The 12723-nt window shown below is 39.7% G+C and overlaps 3 protein-coding genes across 5 annotated transcripts in view; 2 read left to right on the forward strand and 1 right to left on the reverse strand.

The window, feature by feature from the left end:
* The first annotated feature begins 360 nt into the window (after positions 1-360).
* On the forward strand, positions 361-7885 carry LOC113678331 (uncharacterized). 3 transcript variants are annotated; one of them, XM_089187275.1, is made up of 4 exons: positions 361-700; positions 792-996; positions 5139-6118; positions 6981-7885. In XM_089187275.1, the coding sequence occupies exons 3-4, from the start codon at positions 5141-5143 to the stop codon at positions 7305-7307; spliced, it is 1305 nt and encodes a 434-aa protein (XP_089043401.1). In that variant the 5' UTR covers positions 361-700; positions 792-996; positions 5139-5140; the 3' UTR covers positions 7308-7885. The 3 variants fall into 3 exon arrangements, with proteins under 3 accessions (XP_089043401.1, XP_089043400.1, XP_089043402.1); XM_089187274.1 differs by having other exon boundaries at positions 373-700; positions 792-1077; XM_089187276.1 differs by lacking the exon at positions 361-700 and having other exon boundaries at positions 899-1166.
* On the reverse strand, positions 6675-10650 carry LOC113678332 (SET domain-containing protein 9). Its single transcript, XM_027195217.2, has 4 exons — positions 10450-10650; positions 9642-9901; positions 9203-9326; positions 6675-8368 (listed from the first exon to the last, which is right to left on the reverse strand). The coding sequence occupies exons 1-4, from the start codon at positions 10536-10538 to the stop codon at positions 8044-8046; spliced, it is 798 nt and encodes a 265-aa protein (XP_027051018.1). The 5' UTR covers positions 10539-10650; the 3' UTR covers positions 6675-8043.
* A 21-nt stretch (positions 10651-10671) lies between these two features.
* LOC113678408 (dimethyladenosine transferase-like) overlaps positions 10672-12723 on the forward strand; it is an 8191-nt gene continuing 6139 nt past the window's right edge. The window contains exons 1-6 of the mRNA XM_089187277.1: positions 10672-10836; positions 11008-11081; positions 11473-11559; positions 11683-11744; positions 12388-12481; positions 12570-12619. Coding sequence (XP_089043403.1) covers positions 10773-10836; positions 11008-11081; positions 11473-11559; positions 11683-11744; positions 12388-12481; positions 12570-12619 — 431 coding nt within the window. The 5' untranslated portion in view covers positions 10672-10772. The remainder of the gene's footprint in view (positions 10837-11007; positions 11082-11472; positions 11560-11682; positions 11745-12387; positions 12482-12569; positions 12620-12723) is intronic.

Genomic DNA, 12723 nt, shown 5'->3' on the forward strand with positions numbered 1-12723 from the left:
TTTCGCACAGTAACTGAAAGAGTTAATTTTGAATAACCAAAGTTTCGATCATTTTTAAGGCAATTAGAATTCTATTCATAAGAGCTGACAAAATAAACATCAGAACGCTCCCTGGCTTAATTCCATTAACCCTCTACACCCTAAGATCAGTATTCATGTTCTCTATAATGTTGTCTATACATTTCCTTAGGTGCTGACAAGGAGAATTTGTTTAGCAATCAAAAGCCTCTTTAGTTGGTGATCATTTCCTTTATTCTCGTGATCTCAATGTGTTATTCAGGGATATTTTGTAAGGAGAAATTAGATGCTAATCACTTAGGGATCAAAGGGTCTATTAACTGTCAATTAAATGCTATTCATGACAGGCTTAATGAAATTTCCACGGTGAGAACAAGGAGGATAGAATTCCAGATATCGGTTGAACGTAGACTGCATGAACTCCCTTCTTTTCGGCGAAGACCGTCGCGCGAGTTCAAGAAAAAATTCAGCGAAAAAAAAAAATGTTTCGTGCAACTCACTCCTGAGTCGGCACGGTGCGCTAACATCAATTTTTTTTTACCCGCTAATTTTTATAACTGGAGCGACGGACTTCGCCGAAAGGATGGCCTGCTCGTTGTTGAGGTTGGAAGTTTTAGGTTGGAAGTTACTTCCAACTTAGCCGGGAAGTCAAAAGCGTGGAGTGGCATTAACTTTAATGCAGGTAATTTTCGAAGATAAAAGTTGCTTCTTGTGATTTCATCCAAAGATAAACATACGTTATAGCATATTTACAATTTTTGTTTTCGTTTCAGTATTATCCTCTCTCCGGGTCACGAAAGTTTCTGCTTGACGTGATGATTCGTGACAGGAAGTCGACACAGCAAAATCATTCTTTTGTCTTAAAGTTTCGTGTCGAGTTACAGGGATCTCGGCTGAGGCACGTAGTCACAAGAAGAATACAGAAGCAACCTTAGTCTTCTCTGCGACAGACTGGAACGAAACGAACACGCGATTTAGGTGCGTTATCTTTCAGCTGAGATAAAAAATTTGCCTTACATCGCATACGAAAGTGGAGGAACGGATATTACAAGACAGCAGGTTTGGAATCTTTTGGAAATAGAGTTCGTGACTCGTAACCTTGGCTTCGTTCTGGCTTTATTTTAAAATTTCCCCTAAACCACGCATAGGTATCTTAGAAAAATATCTCTACATTGCCTAGTTTTTACGTGTGTTTCTTCAATCACTATAACGCATTAATTAAAATTGCTCACAACGCAAATATCAATGCGGAAATCATTTTCATTTTCAGTTAATTGTCAGCGTGATGCTATCAGTTTTATCTTCACTCCTCCAAATCTTCATGCTTTTTCCCAAACAGGCTCGACGATTTTTCCTGTAAAATGTATTTCCTTTTCTTTGATTTAGACCGAATAATTTCCCCTGACTTCATTAACGTTTCTCAATTCGATCATATTTAAAGTCACTGCGCGTCTCAAGGTGACTCCACCATAACCTCTGTGTCAAGGAAAAAGCTCCGGGCATGCAAATATCATTTTATCTAATGTAATTTTAGGGATTAATACTTTAAGTCATATTTTCACTTTTGACTGAGAGACGATATGAAATGGCAAATGACACAGGCATGATTAGAAAAACGAAATTTAATGCGAGTTGTTTCCAATAGAGCCGAGGATGAGTTTTCCGGATGCTCTATTACCAGCAGGTTATTGCAGACTCGTTAAAACTTGACTTTCATGAGGGGGATTTTGCGAAAATGAAAGTAAAATTTAATGATCTAATTAAAATGCCATACTGAAGGGAAGAAAAGAACTGCAAAGTACACTGCATGCTAAGAAAACTTTGTTTTGAATAAAAGCGAAATTTTCTAACAGACCAAAATCTATTTCAAAACTTGGAAAAATTTCACAAACGAACCCATGCCGCCGTGGGGGAGGGGGAGAGGTTAGGGAGGGGAGGGAGGGGGGAGTCACACAGGGATATTCGCCTCGTCCTTTGCAGATGAAATCCAAATACAGCACGTAAAAAGGTTCGATTTCTCATGGGGGATTCAGAATTTTTTCTTTGTCCCACTAGAAATAGAATGAGAAAGATGTTAAATTCGTTTTATCAAGAGCTTTGGACAGAGAAAATAAAACAGAGTTGCAGCTATGAAGCAAATCGTATATCCAGGCTTCGGATTTCTCGTTTGCATGCCCTAGGTAACTAAACTAAAGAGATGCCGTTAGTGATCGAAGCCAAGTACGCTTCCTCTAAAGATGAAATCCAAAATCCGTAACCAAAACAAAACTAGAGGAAGATCTTTTTTTTGTCTTTGTCACGAGTGTGGGACAAAGGAAAAAATTCTAGGTCCCCATATGGAATCGAACCACAGACCTTTGGATTCCACGCTCCGATACTCTACCACTGAAACTCTACGAGGTCTATTACGAAGTTCATATGACACGCGTCCTGCTTACAAACGATCAGCAATGTCGACAGAGTCGTGTTTGTAAATAGAACAGAAGAGATGGTAAGCCGGTTCTAAGACTAGTCCCACGCTCGTGACAAGATGAAAAACATCTTTCTCTAGAACGTTACATAATTGATTCCAATTTAAGCAAATGAAGATCATCGCAGTATATACTCAACTTAAGCAGTTGAGAAATAAGGCCTGAAAAAAATTCAGGCCTGAACGGGAATCGAACCCATGACCTCTGCGATACCGGTGCAGCGCTCTAACCAACTGAGCTATCAAGCCAACTGGGAGCTGGTCAATTGTGAGTTCGTTATATACCCGTAGATGGAGAAGGTGTGATAAGAATACATGAAAGTCATATATTTGTACTGCGGAAAATACAATTTAAGCAAATGAAGATCATCGCAGTATATACTCAACTTAAGCAGTTGAGAAATAAGGCCTGAAAAAAATTCAGGTCTGAACGGGAATCGAACCCATGACCTCTGCGATACCGGTGCAGCGCTCTAACCAACTGAGCTATCAAGCCAACTGGGAGCTGGTCAATTGTGAGTTCGTTATATACCCGTAGATGGAGAAGGTGTGATAAGAATACATGAAAGTCATATATTTGTACTACGGAAAATACAATTTAAGCAAATGAAGATCATCGCAGTATATACTCAACTTAAGCAGTTGAGAAATAAGGCCTGAAAAAAATTCAGGCCTGAACGGGAATCGAACCCATGACCTCTGCGATACCGGTGCAGCGCTCTAACCAACTGAGCTATCAAGCCAACTGGGAGCTGGTCAATTGTGAGTTCGTTATATACCCGTAGATGGAGAAGGTGTGATAAGAATACATGAAAGTCATATATTTGTACTGCGGAAAATACAATTTAAGCAAATGAAGATCATCGTAGTATATACTCAACTTAAGCAGTTGAGAAATAAGGCCTGAAAAAAATTCAGGCCTGAACGGGAATCGAACCCATGACCTCTGCGATACCGGTGCAGCGCTCTAACCAACTGAGCTATCAAGCCAACTGGGAGCTGGTCAATTGTGAGTTCGTTATATACCCGTAGATGGAGAAGGTGTGATAAGAATACATGAAAGTCATATATTTGTACTGCGGAAAATACAATTTAAGCAAATGAAGATCATCGCAGTATATACTCAACTTAAGCAGTTGAGAAATAAGGCCTGAAAAAAATTCAGGCCTGAACGGGAATCGAACCCATGACCTCTGCGATACCGGTGCAGCGCTCTAACCAACTGAGCTATCAAGCCAACTGGGAGCTGGTCAATTGTGAGTTCGTTATATACCCGTAGATGGAGAAGGTGTGATAAGAATACATGGAAGTCATATATTTGTACTGCGGAAAATACAATTTAAGCAAATGAAGATCATCGCAGTATATACTCAACTTAAGCAGTTGAGAAATAAGGCCTGAAAAAAATTCAGGCCTGAACGGGAATCGAACCCATGACCTCTGCGATACCGGTGCAGCGCTCTAACCAACTGAGCTATCAAGCCAACTGGGAGCTGGTCAATTGTGAGTTCGTTATATACCCGTAGATGGAGAAGGTGTGATAAGAATACATGAAAGTCATATATTTGTACTGCGGAAAATACAATTTAAGCAAATGAAGATCATCGCAGTATATACTCAACTTAAGCAGTTGAGAAATAAGGCCTGAAAAAAATTCAGGCCTGAACGGGAATCGAACCCATGACCTCTGCGATACCGGTTAGAGCGCTGCACCGGTATCGCAGAGGTCATGGGTTCGATTCCCGTTCAGGCCTGAATTTTTTTCAGGCCTTATTTCTCAACTGCTTAAGTTGAGTATATACTGCGATGATCTTCATTTGCTTAAATTGTATTTTCCGCAGTACAAATATATGACTTTCATGTATTCTTATCACACCTTCTCCATCTACGGGTATATAACGAACTCACAATTGACCAGCTCCCAGTTGGCTTGATAGCTCAGTTGGTTAGAGCGCTGCACCGGTATCGCAGAGGTCATGGGTTCGATTCCCGTTCAGGCCTGAATTTTTTTCAGGCCTTATTTCTCAACTGCTTAAGTTGAGTATATACTGCGATGATCTTCATTTGCTTAAATTGTATTTTCCGCAGTACAAATATATGACTTTCATGTATTCTTATCACACCTTCTCCATCTACGGGTATATAACGAACTCACAATTGACCAGCTCCCAGTTGGCTTGATAGCTCAGTTGGTTAGAGCGCTGCACCGGTATCGCAGAGGTCATGGGTTCGATTCCCGTTCAGGCCTGAATTTTTTTCAGGCCTTATTTCTCAACTGCTTAAGTTGAGTATATACTGCGATGATCTTCATTTGCTTAAATTGTATTTTCCGCAGTACAAATATATGACTTTCATGTATTCTTATCACACCTTCTCCATCTACGGGTATATAACGAACTCACAATTGACCAGCTCCCAGTTGGCTTGATAGCTCAGTTGGTTAGAGCGCTGCACCGGTATCGCAGAGGTCATGGGTTCGATTCCCGTTCAGGCCTGAATTTTTTTCAGGCCTTATTTCTCAACTGCTTAAGTTGAGTATATACTGCGATGATCTTCATTTGCTTAAATTGTATTTTCCGCAGTACAAATATATGACTTTCATGTATTCTTATCACATAATTGATTCCCTTCTCCTTCTTGTCTGTAACAGAAATGATATCATCGCCAAGTGTTGTGCATTGGAAGGGAATTACTGACCGTTCCGATCTGCCGAGCCACGTAGTGGTGCCAATGAGGAAAAACATTTGTGAAGCAGCCACAGGCCCAGATGAAGGTGTTAAACGCATTCTCCTTGAGACAGCAGATAGCTGCGAGCAAATATGGGAATTGAATACATCCAAGGGGCGCCAAAGAGCCTTTGGCGAAGGGAAGTCTCTGTATCACCATGATTCAGTCTCAGGCGGACTTTTGGGGGATCCTGTGGCTGATGTTTATGCCGTGATTGCAAGAGAAAACAGCTGCATTCTTGCCTTAGCTGATGGCGTGAGTTGGGGTGAAAAGTCAAGACTGGCTGCTCGTTGCGCGGTGGCAGGCTGTCTGCAGTATCTAAAAACGCACCTTTGTACAGCGAATACGACTCTTGATATTATGGAGATTCTCTATAACTCGTTTAAAAGTGCGCATGAATTTATCCTCAAAAGAGATGGATTGTTGACAACTCTTTGTGCAGCCGTTGTTTGTCAACTTAAAGACTCTGACAAATGGGGCCTCTGTGTGTTAAATGTTGGTGATAGTCTTGCATTCACCTATAATAAGGAAAGAGGCGTCCAAGAGGTTACTTTTGGTTCACACTGTGATATTGAAAGCAGAGACATGCGTTGTCCTGGAGGATCCTTGGGTCCCTGCGTTGGCAACAACCCAGACTTGCGTAATCTCACTTTCTCGTTTACAACTCTTGACACCGGGGATATTGTGTTCCTTACAAGCGATGGTGTTTCTGACAACTTCAATCCTGTAATTTCGCAGTGCGAGACTCCTTCTTTCGCGCACACCAATAGCCTTGACTCAACGCTGGACGAACCGAGAGTGAGTGAAAGGACCACAAATGCCTCCCCAGATGAGAGCGGAAGTGATCATGACCTACCGCGGGCTCAGTTATATGACCTTGCTATGGTGAAGAATATGACAGAGGTAAACGATCTTTTGTAACCGTTAAACTCCCAGAAGTGATTCAGATGTAACTTCTCCCCACAAAATCCAAACACTATCCAACCAAGCAGGTAATGAGATTAATCAAATGTATCAGGTAGAAGTCGTTATATTGATCTAAGACCAAATTCTCATAACTAATTTGCAAGAAAATGTCCGGCAGCTAGAGGGGAGAATTAACAATCAGATCTTGGGAATTAAAGGGTTAAGGAGACATTTCGATTGAATTTTGTGGAAACAACCTGATCTAATTACAAAAGGTCGACCAGAAAGGAAACTACTACAAGAAACCGATTAGGACTCACTGCACACCGGTTTCCGTTTTCATTTGATAAGTTGAGAAGGTGACGCGAGTTTTCTAGTTCTATGCACTCATTATTTGATCTGTCACGCTACTCTATCACTCGTGTTGTGTGACATCCCCGAGAACGGCTGCGAAGGACACTAGTCAATTTGCTATCATGGCGTTCTTTGTAAATGCAACATTGTAGGTGTGAAAGAAAGAAACTGAACGAGAAAGATCATCCGCAACAGGTAGTAACACTATTAGCAGTTTAATGATTCAAAAACTAGGTTTACCTTTAAAATACTTACAATACCACCCCCGAATCGAACATTACGGTCATAAGAAAAATGGAAATGATCACAAACGAAAGACGCCCTTGATGGTTAGACAAATTCTCCTTGTCAGTATCTCAGGAAAAGTATAGGGAACAGTTTGGAGAATGTACATACTGATGTTAGGGAGTAAAAGGGTTAACCTCCTATTATAAAGGTAACAGTGCTGTAAAAGAAAAGTTTCCCTTATGAAAGTATTACGTCACTTTACTTCTTGTTTGCTCAGGTCATCCAAAAAGAAAGTCCCATAGACATTTCAGCTGTAGCAGTCTGTACTAATCTCCTTTTGCATGTCTTGGGATGCACTCAAAAAAAGCGCCAGCACAGAGAACAAATTCAGGCCCGAGCGAATCACAATCCTCACGGAGGAGAAGACAGAATTCATCAAGGAAGCGAAAGAGAACCTTCGCGCCTTGACTGTGAACCACCAGGGAAGTTGGATCACGCCGCGGTCGTCGCATTCGAAGTTGGACTTTACCGAGGAAATAGACGAGGAAGTGTCTTCGACTTTTTCGTCGGAATCAAAGATGGCACGAGAAGAGCGTCCTCTTGAAACTTGATCGTCCGGGTCAGTGTAGTCTTGAGAAGGACTGTTGTCGGTAGTGATGACTGACGTCTAGACAACCTGAGCGGAATTCACCAGCTAACGCTCGAAAATTCAGCCATAGAAACTCTTAAAGGTGGACAATTTACATCACCAACTCATTTTATAAAAACAATGTATCTATTAATACCACCCACCGACGTAGCAACACAGTTTCTTTAGAAACTTTCACCCTTTACCTTAAAAGCGTGGTTTTGCATCTTTTCATTTTATTTTAGAATAGCAAATGGTTTTCTCGGTACAAAATCCAGAAATGCGTAAGCTTAAATTTAGAAAGATAACATTATACTTTTTTTCTGTACTTTATCGTGAGGTCTAATATATAACTAAATAGTAATATATGACTAACTTTTAATTTAGGAGATTACGAAAATTTGTGTGAAATGTTTACTTGCATAAAGCAGATGTTTTATAAATTATTCTTAAATCACCATTATATGAGAAAATAAACTTAATGTAGATTTGCACGGTTAATAGTTAAAAATAAATGAAAAATAAAATCAAAACCAGCCATGTTTTTAAGGAAATGAAAGTATTTTGTTAATGACATGATTTTTGGGCCAATTTTATTACCATGCAATGCATTTAGGGGTGACAAGACTAGACTTAGGGGCAAGGCTTCTCAGCTTGGGAGCAGCATGATGTGAGGCAATATGGGAAGGAGGTCAGGTGACTCTTCACCTTGTCAATTTACCACTGTAAAATATGAGGAAAGCACCTCATCTCCTTCACAAATCTTACAAACAGACACCAATGCAATTATTCTAAGAAACGAGTTTTCACCAGCAATATTACCACTACTGTACCAAACATTTGGAAGATATTTCCACAGCTTTGGCGCAACACTTTGCAGAGGGATATCCACTTCTTGGTATGCCACATTTGCTGGCTTGTTTTTTGTCCTGTTATTGACATATTGTCCAACAGCCAGTGGGTTTTGAGGATCGTTTGTAAGCCAAGTGGTATCGCATAGTAAATATGGGCCAATTTGATCTCTTCCAGCACTTGACCTTAGGGAGCAAGAGAATAACTCAAGAACTCAAGAGCAGATCAAGGAATTCTTTATAGGGGAAAGGAGTTTTAAAACCACACCCTACCCATACACTCACAGTTACACAAGAAAATCAGACAGCTGAATACTAATATAAAAGCCTTTATATGGGCCCAAGTGGCCCATGGAGCCAGTGCTTAACTCCGGTTTTCTTAGAATGAAGCAGTTAGGAGTATTGCTACTCCCCCCTGGATGGGATGCTAGTCCATTGCAGGGTTACCACCAGCACATTTGCTGGTACCCATTTGTTCACCTGGGTGAAGAGAAGCACTGTGAGAGTAAAGTGTCTTGCCTAAGAATACAACACAATGACCCCGGCCAGGACTTGAACCCGGACCACCCAATCCGGAGTTGACCGCACTAACCATGAGGCCACCGCGCCTCCACGAGTACTAATATGCTACCTTAAAATTGCAAGAATTTTGGTATAAGACTTGTAGCAAGTCTCAGGTATGGTAGAAGTGAATGGAACCACTTGTTCCATGACCTGTGAAGTTGCTTTTAAATGACAAAACTGTCTCAGACATGACCTCTTCCATGCTCTTAATCATTGGAGCCAAGTGGGTATGCAAAGTATGGAGTTGGAGAAATGCATATCGCACAAAGAAAAATGCAAAATGACACAGCTGTTTCCCTAACAACTGCAACTTCTGCATTCCTTTCCCATGTTTTATGCATCCACTTTTTTTTTTCATCTCCTCTAACTAAGAGTGTGGAACAGGCTAACTTATATAAAGAAATCAGTTCTAAAAAGAATAAAAATGTTGCCGCAATTCATTTTTTCATTGATTACCTGTAGATCATTTTAGATAATCCTTTATCATTGCCATCTATAAGTATTCCATCAATACAACGGAAGACAAAAGGATTTCCAACTGACTGAATTAAGATCGGTTCATAAGGCCAATAAATTGTCCCTGTTAATAAGAACAGCAAAATGATTCATCATTATGTTGTGAACTAATCATTCTCAGGAGTGATCATGACACAATTTCTCCTCCTAATATCTCTACAAAATCAAGTAGACAAGTTATGAGAATAAAGAAGAAAATCAACTAGAACTGAGATTACTATGAGATCCAACACCAAATTCTCAAAACTAACTTTATAAGAAATTTATCATAGATAGTAAAGAGAATTACAACTAACATCTAGGGAGAAAAACATTGATGGCAGAGTATTTATTAGGTTTGGAGATCCTAGAAGTTTTCAAAAGTAGTATAAATATTTACCTGGGTATAAAGCCACAAGACTCCCTACTGGGATGTCTCCTTTAGTGACAAAAACTCCTTTCCCAGCTCCAGGGATACTGCTCTCAAGTCTTTTAATCTCATAACCTAAGGTGTTATACATCACTCCTGATTGATGCCTGTCATTTGCAGACTGCATCTCAATATCATGAAGAGCATGAAGGACTGTCAAAAGGGACTCAATCACTTTGGTGTCTGGAACAGTCTTGTCCTGATCAGTGGAACCAACCTCTCGTACTGTTCTAGTTTCAAAACCAAACATAGACAGAAACAAACAAACAAGCAAACATCAACAAGCATGATTAAGACTAGTATGTGTCGCAAGAAGAGTGCAGGACACTGAAGACTAAGAATCTACAGATTTATGACGAAAATTGTAATTCATGATAGAAGAACATGAAAATGACAAATGGTACATCCACCGAATATTTCCTGGTCCATGCAAACTAAAGTGATCTCATGGATTAATGTCCGTATCTGAGAAACTACACAACATCAACCCTAACTCTTTATTAGTTGACTGTTGCTGGGCTAGCTAGGGGAGGGGTAGGTGAGCAGTTGCTCAAATATTGATCCAATCTGACGGGCAAGAGATAGTTCATGGGAGTTATATCTTAGACATATTTGCAAGAACCAAGTAAAGTGACTGACAACCATTGCAAAAGTAAATACACCCGGTCTAAGCCGGGCGGGGCAGAGAAAGAGTAGCGTAACGTATAGGGGAGAGGGATTGGGATGGTGTCAAGTCACGGTTAAAATAATGTTTATATTCAATCATGCAAAATCACACCTTTTCCTTAAATTCCAGGCGATCCAAGGTACAAATCGATATCTGTAACTTCTCCATTTCTCAATCCATTTTCTAATCAGCATACTCATAACAAATCAGCTTCCATCGAAACTAATGTCTGTATCTCGCTCTGAGTTGTTTGCCATCTTCTCTTCTGAGTTGTCCGCCATCTTCTCTTTTTGAGCGAGCAAAACTTTGGTCAGCGGGTAAACATTCGTCCCAGTCTTTTGAAGTCAACAACAGAAAATTGCACATGGCCGATCGGATGTGTGGCAATAAGCTTTGAGCTTGTTTGCGTTTGTTTTTCTTTACGGGAGAGTAAAATGCCGAAAGTAAAAGCAGCTAAGAAGAGCAGAGAACATGGGCAAAACAAGGTGTATCAACAAGGTACTTGCGATGTCTAATGAAGTTGTTTTGCCAGTTTCTGGCGCTAGGTATTATTTTAAGGCAATGTATATTTAATTTCTATCAAGTACAGAGTGCTGTAATCTTCAAAGGATTAGCTCAGTGATGATGTGATGTAACGTTGTGATTTTGTTTTCTTGCTCTCCAATCCAGCTCTACAGTTCAAAACGGAACATGGGCAACATATTCTGAAAAACCCTCTCGTTATAACCAGTCTGGTTGAAAAGGTATGCTATACAAATCTTCTTTATTTCACACGTTTTTAAGTAAAAGCCTATTTTCCTCATCATAGAAACCTAAATAGGCAAACTGATTTCGTTAACACGCAGCTCTTTCATCATATCAACAGGGTAGAAGTTCAGTCCTTTGTATGCTATCATCGGTTGCTAATTAACGATCATTTGCCCTGGTCTATCGATCAGCTGGGTAAAATAAGCTAAAACTGAAAGTTAAAAAGTTACCGAGCTTTAATTTTTGGCAAATTTTTCTTGAAAGGGATAGATTCAGGTGACTTTATACGATGGAACTTAGCCTCGTCCACTTAACTTTTTCTTGTCAAGGTATAATCCGTGTTGAAGAATACGTTCTAAATATAAATGTTTTTATAATTTTTTTCAGGCTGGCTTACGATCCACAGACACTGTTTTGGAAATCGGTCCCGGAACAGGGAACTTAACGGTTAAGTTATTAGAGCGAGTAAAAAAGGTAAGGCCCTTGAGCCGTGTTTGTTTATTGTTTACTGGAGAAAGATCACATATCTGTCTTGATTGAATATTTTCTGCGAATTACAGTGTGAACGAGTTTCTCTTTTTGTGCAATCATGTGTAGGTTATTGCTTGTGAGGTGGATCCTCGCATGGTGGCTGAGCTTCAGAAAAGAGTGCAAGGAACGTAAGTTGAGTATATTCTATTTTAACGCATTAAACCTGAAGAGTGATCAGCTTTTAATTTCTCCTTACAATATCACTCCTGAATCAAACATTAAGGTCACGAGAATCAAGGAAATGATCACCAACTTATAAGGCTCTTGATTTTTAAACAAATTCTCCTTGTCAAGGCTTTAGGAAATGTATAGAGAACAGTATGGAGAATATAGACACTGATGTTAGGGTGTAGAGAGTTAATAGGTGACTGACACATAAAATAAAAATGTTGAAGTTAAATATCCCTGGAAATTTAAATCCAAAGAGCATTGGAAGTTACAGAGTAAATCATGTTTATGTTTGAAATATAATTTACAGAGATTTACAGTGATTTCTGTCGTTGAGTAAAGAAATATCAATTTTGAATTAAAAAATGCCATCCTTGAATCAACACTGTTCTTTTATAAATGCTGCACTGGAATGACGAGAAATTTGATAAACACTTTGGCATTATGCTTTTTGATCAAGGAGATACATGCATAGCAGTTTATATTGTATGGAATTGATTAATGTGTCTTGTCTTCAATAAATCTCAGATAAAACAACTCAAGGATAAGGGGTTCTCTGAGCGACTTTAACATGTGATAACTTTGGTTTTTTTTAATTATCAGTCCTCAAGCAAGCAAGCTTCATGTGATGGTGGGAGATGTTTTGAAGACTGATCTCCCTTATTTTGATGTGTGCGTGGCTAATCTTCCATACCAGGTATTTCCACTGAGCATACATAATTTATTTATTGCAATGTTGTGATTATGTTTATACTTTCTCATGTTTTGCTATTTATATCACACAGATTTCATCACCATTTGTATTCAAGCTCCTTCTTCACAGACCGTTTTTCAGGTACGCTTACTTCCTCTTTGTCAACTCAAATACCAATGCAGTTTATGTCTGATTGTAGGAAGGACAAGGTGGCCTGGAGACTAGTGCTCAGGGGGTGGGGTGGT

This window comes from Pocillopora damicornis, chromosome 11, assembly GCF_964200805.1.
Source record: "Pocillopora damicornis chromosome 11, jaPocDami1.2, whole genome shotgun sequence".
Classification (NCBI taxonomy): Eukaryota; Metazoa; Cnidaria; class Anthozoa; order Scleractinia; family Pocilloporidae; genus Pocillopora; species Pocillopora damicornis.